General features: G+C 39.9%; 1 protein-coding gene across 4 annotated transcripts in view; it reads right to left on the reverse strand.

The window, feature by feature from the left end:
* The window catches only part of SDCCAG8 (SHH signaling and ciliogenesis regulator SDCCAG8), a 159,617-nt gene that overhangs the window by 1,764 nt on the left and 138,782 nt on the right, over positions 1-19,071 (reverse strand). For 2 of the 4 annotated variants that reach the window (XM_067555259.1, XM_067555255.1), the window contains 2 exons: positions 3,670-3,796; positions 1,865-3,167 (listed from right to left, as the gene is read on the reverse strand). In XM_067555259.1, the coding sequence (XP_067411360.1) occupies positions 3,105-3,167; positions 3,670-3,796 (190 nt within the window). In that variant the 3' untranslated portion in view covers positions 1,865-3,104. Of the gene's footprint in view, positions 1-1,864; positions 3,168-3,669; positions 3,797-19,071 lie in introns of those variants that run through there. The other 2 variants (XR_010921246.1, XM_067555257.1) reach the window with 2 other exon arrangements.

Genomic DNA, 19,071 nt, shown 5'->3' on the forward strand with positions numbered 1-19,071 from the left:
AATTGACAATGTTTAATGCATTTGCAGCTATGTGAGAGACAAGTGCAAAGAGCATGCTTTGAGTTATATGAGAGGAAGAAATATGAGAGATACTGTGCAGAAAGAGAAATTAGAAGGAATGTTGCTAGTTAAACTGAATCTGTATCTGTCTTAGAAAGAGGGGATTGGGGAGTTAAAATTCTGTGCTGGGCTGTAACACCTTGTGGAACAAATATTTTCGAAATAATGATTTCTGTCTCAATGCTTCCAGAATCTCCATTACAGCTTTGTGAACTATAGTATCTTGCTAAAATAACAGTGACACCCTCACTCATAAGGAGACAATTAAGATTATTTTTGAAGTATATGGCTTAGGGGTAGGGCATATGACACCTTTCTCCAGCATTTAGAAAGTGCCTCTGCCTTGTAGTAGCACCTGATTTGTACCAAGAGCCCTCATCTCCCATGGTATTTGAACACCTGGCAGGCCAGGCCTTATCGCGATGGCTCTTTTCAATCACTAAAATCACAAGAACTTCTCCTGTAAATGTATCTGTGCTTGTACGAATGTTTCCGTAGCAAAGAGATTTTCAGAACACTCTAGGGAAGGCAGCATGAGAGACTTTTGTGGCCCTAGTCACCTTTGAATGCCAAGAATAAGGGAAATATTAACAGTGGGGGTTAGAATGTAATGGAATTAACTTGCTTCTTAAGGCAAATATCAAATCCATGTGCTAGATGTAATCAGTTTTTGTTCCCCCCCCTAGTCTAACTTGATGGAAATGTAGCTAGCCACTTTAAAATGTTGGATTGAATTTGCAGTGTACTAAAAAGTAATGATGCTTGGGAATATGAATGGGTGTAGCTTGGCATTAGTGGTGCTAGTGTGACTATGCTGTCCAAGAATGAGATGATTTACATGTAGCCACATTAGAAGTAAACCTGTTCTTTAAAGATACCTCTCTCTTTTCATGTAGTATTAAATGCAGCAATTGCTACAAGGAAAAAAAGCAGTTTCTGCTATAGGATTACACAAAGTGAATAATAATTGGAGGGACCAGGCTTCAATCCTCATTTCAGACCACAAGATAAATGTCTCTACCTAAAATCTTATCTATGTAAAAATCTGACTTAAGTTTTAGTGACTGGTCCTCATTTCTCCCTATCCATCCAGGTTCTTACTGGCCCCCCCTCAGCATCATGTGGGAGCTCCATAGCTCTACTTTCCTCATGAAATAAGGAGTTAGTGACATTTCAGTTGCACATATTCAAATTAGCAGATAAAACATGCAACAATAAATGTATCAGAAAGAGTGCTGTTCCCAGTTATGAAACAATCTGAACAGCTACTGATAGATCAGAATGGGATTAATGAATTATATATTGAACATTGAGAAAGGCAAGTGGCTAAAGTGATTTGTCAAAAATGCTCTTTACTTACCTACTGAAACACTTATGTATCACTACCACCCCCCAAAAAAAAAAAAAACAAAACAAAAACCCCACCCCATGCCATACGACGTTTGGGTTATTTGCATTTTAAAATAGCAACAAGCACTAAGGCATAGCACATCTTTGGGGGACTAATCACCTTACACATTATGTACAGCTAAGATCAGCAATGTTATCCTGCAGCTTTGTGACAGCACCACTGTTACTCACTATTATTTTTTATGGACATGGCAAGTATTGGGTAGTGTGATCAGATTAAATATGGACTATAGCATCAGACCAACTCTTAAAATAGCATTACTAGTGCTATAAACTCAAAATTATTGGAAAGAATACAAGAAGCTGAATGGACTTCACTTACTGATCTGGACTTAAAATATCCAACCTGTAACGAATTGTCCTTTGTTTCTTTAAAACATTTGCCTACTGTACCATACAGTTCTGTTGGGCTGTGTTCCTGTTCCCATGGATCCACTTATTTTAAAAAACACGTCAGCTGCAATGTTAGAATTCTTGTTTTGCAGGAATAATTTTTTAAAAAGACAACCTTCTCCCTTCCTTCCAACCATTCTCAAATTAAATATAAAAAAGAAAGAATCATAGAGATACTACTTCTTACTTCACAGAGGTGTTATGACAAATACACTAGACTGAAAGTACTTTATGACCTACTGGCTGAAACACATTCCCTAGTTTAACAACTGCATCCTTACAACTGCAAAGCAGACATTCAATGGTAACAATATTCAATTTAGTTAGCAGCACATCTAGAAGGTAGTCAGGGTTGTGTACTGCTGCTCATCTGCTTACTAGCTGAGTATCTTCCACTTAAAATAGACTGGTGACCTCAGAGTCCTTAGTGTCCTTAGTGGACTTCAGAGTGTCTCTGGCTCTCCTTTGTGTAGGGTTATTTCATTTTCTCTTATGCAACATTCTTCAGCTTCTAAAGAACTTACAGATAAGACAGTGATTGCCATTAAATTTGCCAAGGCTACCACACATACGTGCTATCTCGGATTTACCTGTATTTCTTATTCTAGATGTAGGGAAAATTGGTAACTCAGCTACTCTAGTCAGCATTAAAAAGACATTTCCATGGTTGCCACACTGTGATAATGTATGTGATTTATAATTAGTTCTCTTATGTTAAAACATCCTGGTATTTGCCATTCATACGCTAATGCTAGCCCACTTTTTTGTGAAAAATACCATAATTAAAACACTGATTCTCCTTTCATGCTGCAGTTTGGAACTACAAATTCCTCGACTGATTTTTCTTGGTCGTGTTCATGTTAATGAAAGTCCAAATTTAATGTTTGAACCCAGAAACTTGTTATGTTCATGAGCCAGACGGCTTTGTATCATAGTGATATGGTCAAATCAGTTAATTTACTTTAGTCTCAGAAACAAAGGCTTAATTATGTACTAGATTTGGAGAAGCCATTTAATTCAGCAGTTCAGTTACTTTAAAAAAAAATCATATAATTCTCTTCCTCCTTTCCAAAGTAGTGAATGATTAAAGGGGTAGCATCCAATTTAAAAATCCGTGTCTGAAAAATGTTACTTTTAACAATATCTTGCAGACTGCAACCCTGCATAAATAAGGCCTTGATCCTACCACTTCTTGTGCTACGGTGAATGAACTGCTGCGCCCATACAGAGCCCCACTGACATCAGAGTTCACTGTTTTCCCCGTACAATCTGTCTGTCTCCCCTCTTTGGGTGTGGCTTTCATTCTGCAACAAGGGAGGCAAAAACATTTTTTTAAAAGAGGGAAATTAGATTGCAAAACCACAACTCTAGGTGGGGGACTCAGCGGCAGGAGTCGTATTGAAACTACAGTTTTGAAAATGATTAAGTTTCAAGTTGAAAGATCGCTCTATGGTTCAATCCTACATGCTAATGCTGTTAAATAAGAAATTTTCTGTTGTCTACCATCATCTGACATGAAGGGCGAAACAAAGATTTGATAAGAATTAATGACAAGAATTATTTGTGCTGCTTAGATGTACCTCATAGCATTTTCTTAATTTAGTGTAGGTTTAATCAGTGTTTGGGTACAACTGTAACTGCCCTACCATCCCTCTTAATCATTTGGAGTTATTTCTGTATTCTGATGATGTATCAAGGAGGAAAACCACCTTGAAACAAGACTGCTAAAGTCTTTATCTTTCTTGATGGCTGCAAAACATTTCCCAAGGATTTTCTTTTATTTTGTTCCCAATATTGGCATGGTACCTGTGTTCGCAGGAACTGCACCTCTTCTGTAAGCATCTGCCTCTCTCTGAAGAGCTGATTTTGTTTGTTAAGTAATTCCACTAGCTGCTGGGCAGTGGTTTGGCAATGCTTGTCAAGCTGGCATAACCTGGATAAAACAGATAATAGGACACTGCAGGCTCTGGAACTGGAATTCATGACAGGGACTTTCATGTGAACCAGCAACAGTACAGCAACATGACCAGGCAGAGCATTATTGTCATATATAAACTGTTCTTCAGAAGATATTTAATACAGATTATCACCATCCCTTAAACAGGAGCATTTTTAAATGTTTGCACTTTTAAAATTAAAAGCCTTCTCTTTAAGAGCTAACAAATTAGGTTTGCCATTAAGTGACATCAGTTAAAGAACAGAACCCACGTTCTAGTACGTGTAGTTTAGAACCGCATATATCACATCACTTTTCCTGGAGGAGAGTAATCAACGGGATATTACAGTTCCCAGGACTTCTGCCTTCTGAATGCAACAGAATTGGCATCATGGCAAAACTTCCTACATCAGCACTTATTAACAGCTATTAAAATCCAAGCTCACCAATTGCATGATACCATATCAAACCTGACCTGGGTATATTGCTTTTTCACAACCTAGACTGAATCCTGATGCTCTTCATAGGAAGCAATGCTAATTTAGCCTTTCCAAATAAGACTTGTCTTAACTAAATGTGGCTGAAGAGATGTTTTGAAACCTGGCAATGAACTTTGAATACAGTGACAGAGATTCCCAGTGGAAGGCTGTGAACAGGGAGCAAATGAGATGGTGAATAATACTGAATGCACAAAGGCCTTGCCTGTAATTAGGGTTGGAAGGATTAGATTTTTACTGGTAAATGTTGATTTCACCACACACACACAAATGGAAGAAAATTTTTTCCATTGCTTATAACTGACACAGATAGGCAATGTACGACAAATGCTATTTGAGAACTTGTGAGAGTTTGATTTCAGCATATTTACTTTGCATAGCTTGACATGCGATGGTTATAAAGCTTAAATTTTTTTAATCTCAATCTGTCATTAAATTATTATTAACCCCCCATAATTTCCTGGAACTGTGAAAATATAAAAAAGTTGCTAAAAATAAATTGGTATCTGAAATTGTAAAAAATAATAGAATTCTACCAAGCAGATCGATAATAGAAAAACAAGTACCCAATTTACATCAAAGGCCCCCACCACAAGAAGTGCAACACCTGTAAACACTGCAGTAGACTGGCCTCAGGCACTTTTTCCACTGTGTCACAAAAACCCAATAACTTCTCTAACTTGTACAGTTCCTGGAGGAGAGTACAGTTGTACAATGCCACTTTATCACTCAGGGGGCCTGTAAGTCTCTCTTTCAGGGAAAGTCTGCTATTACCTACAGTAAGGAAAGTAAAAAGCAAACAAGCTGGCACTTGTGTTTAACAAAAGCATCTCACTCGCTCAAGTTCATGGATATTTTCCTGAGGGGTATGTTTTATGATGTATTATGAAAACAAAAAACATCCTCAATACAATAGACCAGCGGTCCTCAACCTTTTTTTCCCCGAGTACCACTTGGGGAAAAAGGGGGGGGGTTGTGATGGGGGGGTAATTTCGGCAGCGGCGGGCGGGGGGGGGGGGGGTGTTACACGGACAGAACAATGCCCTCCGCCGAAACCCTTCCGCCGTTTGCCCCTTTTCGGCGGCAGGGTTTCCCAAGGGCGGGTGGGAGGGCACTTCCGGCAGCGGATTTGATGGCGTGGTACAGCTTGCGTACCACCCAGCCGTCTGCAAAGTACCACCAGTGGTACGCGTACCACCGGTTGAGAACCGCTGCAATAGACTAAACAACAAAGCAGATGAATGGAAGGGGATTATTATTTGTCTTGCATCAGCTCCCAAAGTTCCTAATCAGAAAGAGGGCCTCTATGTGCTAATGTGCTCTATATTAGGGTTTCTCAATGACTGGTCCGTGGATCGGCACCAGTCCCTGAGATCTCCCTGACACAGTATAGGAAGCCGGTCACTGGTATCAAAAAGGTTGAGAAACACTGCTCTATATGGAGAAAAACAAACAGTCACTGTACAAAATGGATATCAGGAGGGAACAAGTTCCACACAGGGCCACTACAACACAGATAGCATCACCTGCCTACCTATATGGCAAGTGGTGTCTGAGCCATGATACCAGTCAGGATAAGGCGCAACAATAAAGTCTTAGGCACAGCCAGAGCATATGCTATTAGGAGTGCTACATCTACATTTATCTGGCCAAAATAATGCATGCAACGCTTTCAGATTGAGATTAGAAACGCAGACCCTACTTTAACACTGTTCATGAAACATACAAACCTACTCTAGTATTCTGCATAGGCGCACTCGTGCTGCAGACATGTGAAGAGCTCATATCTATTACTGTACTAGTGGTTTCAGGTTGGGTGGGTGGTGGTTTTTTGTTCTAAACAAAGCTTAAGGGGACTCCTTTGTCCTATCTATTTACATCATTCTTTATACAGCTGGGTGCCATTAACAAGTGAATACTTTCTTGTGTAGCACAGTCAAAGGGAAATACTGTGGTAATTCTTAGATGCCACTGCAGTAACTGGGAGTAAATGCTGACCTTCCAACTGGGGCCACTGCAAGTATGGTGTCTAATATTCCCACACACAATCAGCACTTCTGACAAACCCTACAAAAAACAAACCCCTACCAGCGTGCATGGAAGGAGAAAACACAATTTTGTAAGGAAACAGATCTACATGCCCAGCTTTTAAAAGACTATTTGAAATAGTGAGGATACATATTTTTAAAATAATGACATCTTGGCAGTTTCACAGTGATCAAATGAATTGAGGGAAAGTACGAATAGAGATGTAGCAGAGATGGGCCTCGCCCAACACCCCACAGCAAAAACACCCCACAACTTTGCTGGAACTTTGAACCAGAGCAGAACATGAGAACTGTGAGCCCTCCTGTAGGATGGACTGAACCAAAACCCTGGAAACGATCGGCAAAAAATTAAGATGAAGTTTAGTTAATTAAGATTTAATTAATTTAATTTAATTAAGATGTTTATGGATTCAAACTGTGGCTTGGATCTTTTAATACCAAGTTCTTCAAGGCAGGATGATTGTCACTAAGGGCCTGCATAATTATTATGCGAGGCTTCCAAGTAAGCCTAACTTTAAACATGTGACTTTAATGGGACTACTTACATGCTTAAAGTTAGACACATGCTTAAGTATCTTGCAGAATCAGGGACTACATGAAAGAAAGGACAACAGAATCTAGGCTGAATTTCTATGGCTATATCCTTAAACTATTGCTAATGACAAACTGGAGACGGAATGAAAGTTTCTGTGCAGTAATTTTGTCATGTAGACTTTACCATCTCTCAATTGAGGTGCAAAATACGTGAACCAAATGAATTTACAGACATCAGCTCTACGTGTGGCCTCCTTGCTTGAATACATAAGCTTTTAGGAACTGCACTATTCAGCTTTTGCACTAATATACACTTCCTGGGCTGAGACTGTAAAAACCTACTTTCTTCACAGAAATTGTGCAAAACCAGGTGGAAAAGAATGAGACAAATGCGACAGGACTATGCCAAAACCACAGGCTATGTGCCATAGTCTTATTTTTTCCCCTCAAGATTACTGACATAATGTTGCTGTACATGACTTCTAGGCCACATTTCAGAACACACGGGCTTGATGCTGTCTTCTTGGTAAGGCCTTTATTGCTGTGTGCTTAGCAATGTCTATTACCATGTTAGCACATGGAGCTGATTTTAAAAGCTGTATTACCATGTATTGAAGATCAGAATGAAGCTGTAAACACAACCCAGCAAGCTGCAAACCATGACAGCTGGTTTTAAGCTGCCAACTAAGTGAACAAAGAGACCATTTGATAGTATAGAATGTGCTGCTAATTACAGTCTCACACTTTCTATAACTTCTAAGGCATAACACATTAACACACAAGTTCACTACTGTATATATTTCTTTACTCTGGTTGTGTGGTTTCAGGGACCTAGCAATTGTGGGGATTTTGTGTAAACAGATGCAGTCACTCGTCCAGGAGCAATATATCACTTCCAGTGCAAGAGAGGAAGCAATGTCTACTGTGAGGCAGTGTCATAGTAGAGGATATGACACCAAACTGGGGAGAGCTGACAGCTGGGTTCTATTCCCTGCTTCTGTCACCCACTCACTATTGACTTGAGGACAGTCACATAACCTCTCCCTGCTTTAGCATGCCCAGCTATGGGTACGTATTATTTACCCCTTTTTACAAAGCACTTAGGAAATCTCTGGAGGAAGAGTTCTAGCGGTGCAATGGGTTTACTATTATAAATGGCTGTGTGTGAAGAAAATAAAGGAAAGAACTCTAAAGTATCTCTTATTAGTTCTGTCCTATCATTTGAGCATCTTGAGGTCTAGAAACCTTTTTGACTCCAGGTTCCTAAACTCTGACAGTGCTACGGGCCTGGTCCAACTCCTACCAACTTCAGTCTGAGTTCAGTTGATTATTTTGATTTCTTTTGATTTATAAACATTCCATTTCAAACCTCTCCTTTGCCCTAGTGCCTTGACCTGTTTTAAAAACATGGGTCCACAGGGACATTCCGTTACTCAATAATGAACATCACCGGCATCTAAACATAGGTAAGCTCTACAACAACCCCCCCGCTCCCACCAGCAGCCTCCCAGTACCTCACAGCAAGCAATGGGAGTTTGCACATTGACTATTTTGGATCACAGGAAACAAACTGAAATGATAAAGAGCCCTCATACAGAATGCCCTGCCAGCTGCCCCCCGGTTCTCCCCGCCTCTTATAAGAGTGGGCTCCAGCTCAGACACCCTTCTGGCAGTATGGCACGGAGAGAAGTGGGTCCCAGAGTATTTGAGGCTTTAGAGATCAAAATCAACATCTTAAATTCTACTGGATACTTGACAGGTAGCCTGTGTGGCCCTAAAGCCTTACTGGATCAGGCCCTTATTGTCTGTCGACATGGGATGGCATACCTTGTTTTAAGCATATGAAAGATAGTTCAATTAAAAGAGACAAACTACTGTAAGTGAAGAGGAAAAAAACTTTAGTTATAGAAATATTACTTAATTATGCAGTTCAGTTATGTAAACAAATTCTAACCATTCTAGCACTACTCTACATTTAGACCATTTACAGCATAATCTGACAAAAGGAAATAGCTCCCATCTACAAATGATGCACTTAAAATTATTCTCCATCTGTTGCCTCATATTACAAAAAATCCCAATTTACACAGAGAGGTAAGCGAGACTCAAAAGATAGCAGTGTGGGATATAAGCACAGGTTGAGAACTGGTTACATAAAAAGTAAAAAGGAAACAAGATTTGGGACATAAGGAACTGCAGCTTGCATTAGTTTGTTTCAAAGAGAAAAATTCTCATTCTAAACCTTAATAATCACCTGTTTAGCGGTGCTATTCAGAACGTACATGCAGCTTTATTTCGCAGTGGCCCAATATGAAGTGCACTGTTTTTGTAGCAAGGTGTGCTCAACGCATAAATCCCAGTTAGTATGTTAAGCTCCTTGGGGCAGGAATGATAGGCCAGGTCCTACAAAGGAGTAGGAGAGGATACACCTTGCAGGATGGAGTCCCATTGTCTCCATGTTCTGCACAACAAATACCCTTAAATCTTTAAGGGTACACCTACACTGCAAGAGGAGGACCCCCCTCCCAAAAAAAAGAACCTGCCAACAAGTCTCAGAGCGCCAGGGTTTACTAACTCACATTCATGGGCCTCTTGCTATAGTGCTAAAAATAGCACAGACCTTTCCACTCTGGCTGGAACTCGGACTCAAACCTGGCGGGGGAGGCTGGGTCTCAGATCCCGAATGGCAACATCTACACTGCTATTTTTAGTGCTGTAGCATCAGCCTGAATCTGTCAACCTGGGCTCTGAGGCTCACTGGATGTGGTGTTGTGGGTTTTTTTGTTTTGTTTTTGCAGTGTTGATGTACCCTTGGTGAGTTCCCATGAAGTGGACACAATACTGCTTAGCTCTCATAAATTACATTTAGCAAGCACAATATCAAAATAAAAAGAATCACAGCTAATAGAGAACACTATTCAGGCTGTCACGGAGCTCAGTGTAGGTAGCACACTGGATTTTGTGCAGGCCTTTTACACTGGGGTGAATCTCATCCAAAGAAAATAGTTTCAGTGCACAAAATGATATTAACATTCCAGAAAGTTATATTGACATTTTCTGTGTACCAGACAAAAATGTATCTTTGTATGAGCGAAGTATTTAGTATTTCTATTAAAATAGTATTCTGTTATAATATATTTAAATGCAACATGGGCCTGACTTTAGACATAAATATATCAAAAGTTCCTGCCCTGGGGAGTTTACAATCTAAATTATACTCAATCCCACAGATGACTATGAACAAAGAGAGGAGAGGCTGGTATGGCGCTTGTTAGTCCCTTTCCAGATGTTTAAATTTATTTTCAATAAACTGATCTATTGGGGTTTGCTGGCAGCATCCAAATTTAAGGCCAGGATTGGGGATCTTAGACTCCAATAAGTGGATTCATTAAAAGATTACTTATTGTAGTGCCATCAGGTGATGCATGCAAGACATTTCTACTGTTTACTGCATAGCTGAATTTGCTGAAGTAGTATGATTGAATTACAGCAACCTGCAGCAGCTAAATCACCAAATCCAATAACCATGCTGCATTTACTGGCACACATCTTAATTAGGTTTTAATACAAGTAATCTGATAACTACTCCTGGCCAGCCAGAGCAGAACTGTCAATGCTGAAAGCTGTGTTATTTAGCTGCTCTTCCCCTATGCTGCAGCAGCCTCCCCGCTGACCCTTGTCAAAGAACCCCATCTGCTGGTTGCCACGGTAACTGAAAGCAACCAATTGAGCTGAACAGAGTGACTTGGAAATAAAGTCAACAGCCAAAAGGAATTCAGCTAAGAATATAAATCATTTAGTAAAAGGGAGTCTTCATACAGCTATAAGTATTATGGTAACAATTGTGTAACTGTAGGCTAGAGGAGCAGTGGTGGATCATAAATTCAGCTTACGGATTCATTTCTTTTTCAGCGTCAGTAAGTTTTGTCATAAAGCCTAGAGTATGCTATTTGTACAGAAAGCTACATTTAAAAGGGTTTTCTTTTTAGGCAGAAAGTGAAGTAGCAACCCATTCATTTCTAATGTCACTTTTGTAACATTTAATTGATTTGGGTTTTTTTTTAATAGAGGCAATGGACGAGATGCTGTTTTCTGTTATAGTGGGGTAATGCATGAGTAACTCCATGGGAGTCCATGGTGTCACTCCTGAATCACAAAGGTGTAACAGAGTATAATCTAACCTAATATCTAAGCAATTTGACACAGATTTTGAAATCTATCAGCTCTTTGTTAATCTCACGTATTTATGAACAGACAATATAAATTTTAAAAGCATAGTCTAGAAACAAGATGGTAAAAAAAAAAGCTCCCCCAAAAACACCACCACCACACACCAAAAACAAGCCAATTGTAAAATAATAGAAAACAAAGCAGAACTATCCATCTGTAAATTTCTACCCTTCCCCAATCCCAATTTTTTAGCGGTGACATTCCAAATTACTAGTGGATGGATAGATGGCAACAGTCTGTCTTGAAAGACAATGGTGTAAGCAACAAAGCAGCTCAGTTACTGTGTATCACACTGCAGCATCATGAGTTGCTGAAAAGTCCAATTCTTGAGTAGCAGTCCTCGCCACAGATAGGCAAGTGTAAGGAACAGGGCCAGAAGATGCTTGAGGCCTGCTGCACTTTTCTCTTTTGTACTCTCTGCTTCTCTCTCCCTCTTTCTCAACCATTTTTCTTCAGACTCTGCCTCCCTGCTGCAGTACAGACCCCCAGTGTAGCTTGTTGCTAGGAGTTTCATCCCAGTTTGCAGTGTTCAGGTTGAAAGTTTTCAAATCCCTCTTGTAAACATCCTTGAACTTGAGCCTAGATTGGCTCTGTGGCCTTGGAGCATCCCCAAATTCTCCATACAGGAGGTCCTTTGGAATGAATACATCATCCATCCAGTGCAGGATGGCCAAACAAACGAAGATGTCTGTGTTTGTTTGGCAATTTTGCTTTCTTAAGTGCAGTATCAGGAACTTCGGCTTCCCACTTGATATTTAAAATACAACAAAGACAGCTGGTATGGAAAGTGTTTAGCCTTCTCTTATGCCTACTATAGGTGGACCAGTTCTCACTATACAGCAGCATGCTCAGGATGCATGTGTGGCAAACTCATATCTTGCTGTTCACTACCAGTTTCCTGTTATCCCACACATACTTGGTCAGTTGACAAAATATGGTGGCTGCCTTTCTGATGTGAAAATTTAGGTTATCCAATATATTTGATACTAAATAGCAGAACACATGCACAACTTCTAACATAGTGCCAGCTATTAAAACTTCTGGTGCAGTCAACACACCCTGTGCCATAATCATTGTCTTCTTTAGACTGATGGTTAGTCTAAATTCATCACAAGTAAACACAAAGCTATTGCAAAGTTTTCAGAGCTCCTCTTCACTATGTGCAGAGTGCACCACGCCAAAGGTGAAAAGAAGTTCTTCTATCAACACAGAAAAAAGCAAGGTTAAACCTCTTAAACATTCAATGTTGAGGAGTTTTCAATCTGATTTTGCATACAGATTTATATCTTCAGTGCTACATGAGAAAGTATAACTAACTTCATGCATCTGACGAAATCGGTTTCTGCCCACGAAAGTTTATGCCCAAATAAATTTGTTAGTCTTTAAGGAGCCACAGAACTCTTGTTGTATAACTAACTAGCAGAGAGAAAAATAGATCAAAGACAGTTGGTGCCAAAACACAGCCTTGTTTGATACCACTGTAGATTTTCAAAGCTCTCAGACTGATCATCATCATATTGGACTGTAGCTTTTATGCCATCATGAAAGGATCAAATCAGACTAAGTACTGAAGGGTAGCCAATTCTCTCTAGCAATTTTCTACCAACTAGTCGAAAGTCTTTTTAAGATCTATGAAGGTCATATAGAGAGATTTTCCTTGTTCTTGACAATTTTCGTGCAGTTGATTTACCATCATGGAAACCACACTGACTAGATATATGCATTCGGGAAGGACTTGCAGTCTGTTGAGAATGACCTGTGCAAATGCCTTGCCCACAGTACTTAGGAGAGAGATTCTTCTATAGTTGTTGTAATCACTCCAATCGCCTTTATTTTTATACAATGTTATGAAGTTGGCATCCTTCACATCTTGTGGTACCCCTCTTTCCTTCCAACAAACAAGACATTGTGCAAATATTTAAGCACAACCAGATCTTCTTGTTTCAGTCCTTCAGCTGGAATTCCATCTTTCCCTGTGGCCTTTCCTGATATCAGAGAGATGATTCCCTTTTCAAGTTCATTTATAACTGGTTTTATATCAAGCTCTTTGATAGTCTGGAGCCTGGGGATTACATTGAATGCTGCTTCAGAAACAGTGGTTTCATGTGAATAAAGTTCATGATACTGTTCCACAGAGCACTGCATCTGTTTGCTTCTGTCAATGATGATACCATTAAGAGATTTGAGTGGAGCAATCTTCTTGGCTAAAGGACCTATTGTTTTTTTTTATTCCATCATACGTACCTCTTTGATCTCCATTCTCAAAGGGTATTTGTATCTTCTTGCACATATTGAGCCAGTATGATTGAGCACATTACTTTGCTGTTCATTGAAAAGTGCTCTTGGCTGCTCTGAGGTTAACATGTGAGTGTTCCACACTGCATCAGCATTCAGGGATGGTGCAACTGACGACAGCTTCCCTGAGTGAACTAGAAACACGTTTTAGTCTTCTGTATTATTGATATTCATGTGTGGGCAACAGCTGTGTTTAGCATGATGGAAAACTGTAGTGAAAGCCTTATTTGGCAGCAGACAAGCACATGGTCTGTAAGTATAGAGAGCAGGTGTTTTCTATGGGTGACCATTAAATGCAGTTGGTGCCAGTGCCCAGATCTCAGGTGTCTCCACAAGACCTTTCAATGATGACCACCTTGGAAATAGGTGATGATAATGCACAGTCCTTCGTTGGTGCAAAGTTCCAGTAATCTTTCCCCATTACCATTAATTTTTCCCACTCCATGCAACCAGTGTGATCTTGTGATCTGAGCCAGCTCTAGTACTGAAGTTTCTCAATAGAGTAGCTCACCCCATGTTTGCTTACTGATGACATTGTCAAATTGCTGATAGAACAAGTCCTTCTCTTCAGAAATAGAGGAAAGTGTTGGGGCATATGTAAAGATGAAGTTGGCAAAGCCACCTGTAGGAGATATTCTTATCAATAAAATATGTTCTGATGTTGCAATGGGACATTTGACCTTGGAAGCTAATGAGACTGAAAAACCCACCTTGTGTTCAGTGGTGGTGTTTCCTTTTTCCACAGCCAAAAAAAAAAATGATAATGTATCTCGCTCAGAGAGCCTGTGTCAGCTAGTGTGGTTTCAGAGAGAGCATCCACATCAATGTCAAACTTTCCCAGCTCTCTATTGATTATGGCAGACTTTCTAGGGTTATTGACTTCCTCCAGGTCATTTCACATACCACCTCATATCGCCCTTACATTCCAACAAGTAAGTATGAAGAGTGTGACTATCGTACCCAAACCTTTTGCAATGAAAATAAGGAAGAAGAGCTTGCCTTAGGACCAAAGTCCCCCTCTCAGTGGTACTGACTGGAGCCAAGGGCTTGAGTCCAAGACATCTGGAAGCCAGCACAACAGTAAGAGATGCTGGAATACAAAGCTGAGTTACAGTACCAAACATCTCAGCGGGTTGGGTTCAGGGTTTCATCCCCTATAGACTTTATTCAGCCAAGAGCTGGCTGCAAGGCAGCAGCAATAGATGGACATACTCTTTTATGGATAATGTTTTTCATTCCAGTGGATGTCTGGCATGCCCCACATCACTCAGTGAGCAGTGAGGTTTCCACAGTTGCCAGGGACTCATCCTGTGTCAGGTTGTACTGGATTATGTGGTACCAGTAACAGGACTGACATTCCTGACATGACTAGGTATATCAGATACTCAAAATTACTAGTATGTGCGAGTTAAAATGGGTGTGCTTTAAATTCCAGGTACTTACTAAATAATTACATGGAAAAAACCACTATAAAAGAATACCAAATTTGCAGAGTCAGCACTCAAAAGTTAGGAAATGCCAGAAATAAGGTTACCTTTCCAACCTTCAGTAATTATAGAACCTTCTCCTCCTCACCTCAGCTTCTGTCCTTGTCCCCTTCTTCCCTCCTATCCACCACTCTCACTTGCCCCAGTCACACCGCAATTCCTGTCCCCTCCCTCTTCTCCTATCCACCACCAAGCTTCTGCCTTCTCCTCCTGGCTCCTCAACTCCAACATCCCACTCTTCACCTATATACCCTCTAGCTCCTTCCCCTTCTACTCCTAACCACATCCCTCATTACCACTTCTGATCTCTCTCCTCTGCTTCACCCCATCCTCTGACTCCTGCCCCCTCTTTCCACTCTGCTTCTCCCCACCTCCAACACCCCCAGCTCCCATTCCCCAACTAGCTGCATTCCAGTCAGGCTGTTTCCTCCTTGTCTTCCACTGCCTGGGCACCAGCAGGGGGTCACTGACCGCATAAGAGAAAGCCTCCCTGCTCTCAGTTCCATATCATTAGGGAATTTAGCTGCTAAATTCTAACAAGTCTCTAATAAACAGGTGTGAATTGAATCTTTTGAGAGGCTTATAAATAGGCCACATTTGGGCAGATTATCATGGGGATGACAAATGATAACACCATGATGATCCCCCCACCAAATTTCAAGTCTGTGTTCCAAAGCATGGGGTGCTAGAGCTTATCAACAGTTTTAAGGGGGAAAAATTAACATAGGTAAAACAAAATATTTTCCTTAATTTCATTTATAGAATTGTTTTAGCTGAAAAATTCCAAACATTTTTGGAAAGCCTGGCAAAATTATGAACATCTAAAAATGGGAAGAGTCAAGCCACTTTAACTGTAGGCATTGCTACCTGCACCACCTATAAATAATAATATAACAATACTTAGCACTTACATAAACACTTTATATTTTCATTGTGGTTTACAACTTTAACTAATTCACACAACCCTCTAAAGTACATAAATAAGAATGTATCATTGTAGAGATGGGAAAACGGAGGCATGGGGCAGTTACGGCCCAACATTAAAAATATGCTCAATTTTGGAGTGCCCAACTTGAGACACCTAAATCTGGGTTTTCAGAAAGTGCTGAGCACCCAACAACTCAAAAAATCAGGCCCCAGCTGTCTCATATTTGGCACCCCAAAATCACAGACATTTTAAAAACAATTTGGCGTCAAACTTACTTCAATGGGGCCAAGCTTTTACCCTTTATTCTTTATGGAAAGATTGCCAATTACTATCACATGTGGTGATGTTTTGGAAATTTGAACACTTGTCTACTAGGAACTCAGGTGAGATAAAGCTTTTTCCATGTAAGGCATCCAACAGCCAATGGGTAGGAAATTCTGATTACTACCATCATGGCTGGATTGGAACCAAACACATCTCATTATTAATTCCTGTACTTAGCCAGGCCCCATTTTATGTAATAATTTTGAAAATTTCTAATAGGTCACCTCCAAATTGCCTTTTAACAGTGAGAAATTCAAAGCTCCCTTAATCCTTCCAAATGTTCAATTCTTCAGACACACCCTATGTCTCCAAAACAATAATGGCCTTCTCGTGCCACAGTGACTATAACAGATGGGGTCTAATTAATGGCTAATTAGTAATAGTAATTCATCTTTTGTTTTATATTTTATTCCTGGCTTCTAGATCTAGTCGTTTATTTTTCACTTCCACAGCTGGTCTTACAGGTTAAGCAAAATAGATCACTCCTGAGCAACGTAGGCTTGGATCCATTCTTCAGGTCTAGAGAGGCTAAGAATGTTGAAGAGGTGACATTATCAGCCAGTAGTCTGGAAGGAAAGTGGGGTATGTAGCAGCGGGTTTAAACAGACATTATGGCCATTTTCAGTCCTCTTGGGCTTTGAGAGGATCAAGGAGATTAAAAGTTAAAAGATGTGTCCATACATTTGATGTGTGAAAGTTGCAATAACACCACTTACGTTTGAATAACTGTGCTGGGGAAGGAAAAGATGTCGTTTCCCCTCTTTAAGGAGATTCAAAGTAGTAAGATATAGGTTGAGAATAAGGAACTTTGGGCTGGCTTTACTCTGAAGATGTAATCTATGTTCACGTCTCTCTGCTTTTAGTATCTGCCTGATACATGAAGGATTCCATACGCTCATGATTTTTCAAACAGAAAAACAAATCCTGATGATATATCAATAGGAACATGACCAGTTAAGGACAAAGAATAAATGATCTGCTTTATACTTTATGCTTTAACAAGATAGATAAACATTTTTTCTTGTACTAATGTTTCTCCTTGGAAGGTTTTTGTTGTTGCTTTCATTGTTTCTGCTGCACATTTCAATTTCCCTCATATTTCTCCAATTACCAGTATACTTGAACCTTTATAAAGTACCAGTTTCAGGCTGCAAAGAATAATCACTCTCATTTTATTCAGAGACAGTGAGATGTACTAATGCAATGTGCCCAAGCTGAACTCTTTCCTTCAGAAACATTTGTCTTTAAAAAAACCTCCCAGCATGAACCTCATAAGAAGTGACATGTAACAGACAGTGCATGTGGTGTTTGGACATGCTGCACAGAATTAAAAGATAATTCTTTACTCTGTTTACTCAATGGCATGAGCATAATGTACTTGTGGCCCAAACTGACATCAGACATTTAAAGTAAAAAAAGTTGATAAAAGCATCAACTTCTGTTATTTTACTTTTTTGGTCGCTGTCTTAGTTTAAAAAATGCTAATAGGAAAGATGGTGCACTTTAGCTACAACTGCTTCAGTCATATCTAATATTGAAAATTAGAGAAACTCAGTTACTCAGGGTTACTCAGCCCAAACTCTTGCCGAAGGACTGCAGGCACTGACAATATATATAGTAGCTTCCATATCTCTACATTGCGTTCTGTATCTATAGCTATTCCTACACATACTCACACACGAGATGTAAAATGCTGCAGTTTCTCACTAACGACTGGGACACTCATTACTGATTATCGCATTAGAGCCCAATCCCGCAAACACTCCTGCACAGATTGCTCACAACAAGGACTTCCATGGAAATACTCCCTTGGTACTGTGTGTAGGAGCAAGGACTTAGGCCCAGATATTTAAAGGTATTTAGGGATTGCTGTGCTATGTCCCAATGCCTACCTGATTTAGGAGCCTAAATCTCATTTTCAAAACGGAGCAAGGTACTTAGGAGTCTAAATCCCAGCAACAGTTGACAGGATTTAGGCTCCTAAGTACCTAAATCCATTTGAAAATGAGATTTAGACTCCTAAATCAGGTAGGTGCTGCGACGCTGAGTGCAGCAACGCTTAAATCTCTAAAAATCTGGGTCTTGGTGAATAAAGAGAAAAATATTTGAGTAGAAATAAGACTTTCAACATATACCGTAACATATTTACCTGGATATTGTGAAATATAAATCACAACTAACTACAATTGGCAATATAATTACAGAAGATACCTTATTGTGATGTAACAATGATATTTTTGTATTTGCTCACTTACTCCCTAAGGGTTTGATTCTGCAAACCGTTACACTCATGAGCAGTCCTTGCTAACGTGAGTAGCCTCAGGGTATGTTTATATTGCAGCTGGGAGATCTGATTCCCTGCCCAAATAGACAGACTTGAGCTAGCACACTAAAAAGAGTGGTCTGGATATTATGATGCTGGCAGCAACTTGGGCTAGCCACCCAAGTTCAGACCCAGCGGGTTGGGTGGGCTTGGACTTGGGTGGCTAGCCCAAGCCGCTGAGCATGCTGCAATAGCCACGCTGCTATTTTTACCTTGTTAACTCAAGTAGAGCTATCACGGGTCAGTCTATTTGGGCTGGGAATAATTTCCCAGTTGTGGTATGAACATACTTTCATTGACTTGAATGGGACTACTCCTGCGAGTAAAGATTTAGTAGATCAGGACTAATTTGGTTGTCTGCAATAGGTCTCCTGATTTAATAATTACACAGTCCCTCAAAATTAATAAATAAAAGCTATTACTTAGTGCTCAGGTTGCTACACTGCATGGTCCATGAGCAAAAACTATAAATATCAAGGAAATAAGCAGTTAAACCATTCATTACTCCATATACACTCCAATCATCAGTTTATCTACTCCACCCCAATTTAGAGTTGGGTGATTAATAGCTTTTCAGTTCTTTGGCAATCAAAATATATAGTTTTT

This window comes from Emydura macquarii, unplaced genomic scaffold, assembly GCF_026122565.2.
Source record: "Emydura macquarii macquarii isolate MOO-44397 ecotype Brisbane River unplaced genomic scaffold, CSIRO-AGI_Emac_v2 contig_1597, whole genome shotgun sequence".
In the NCBI taxonomy this organism is placed as follows: Eukaryota; Metazoa; Chordata; order Testudines; family Chelidae; genus Emydura; species Emydura macquarii.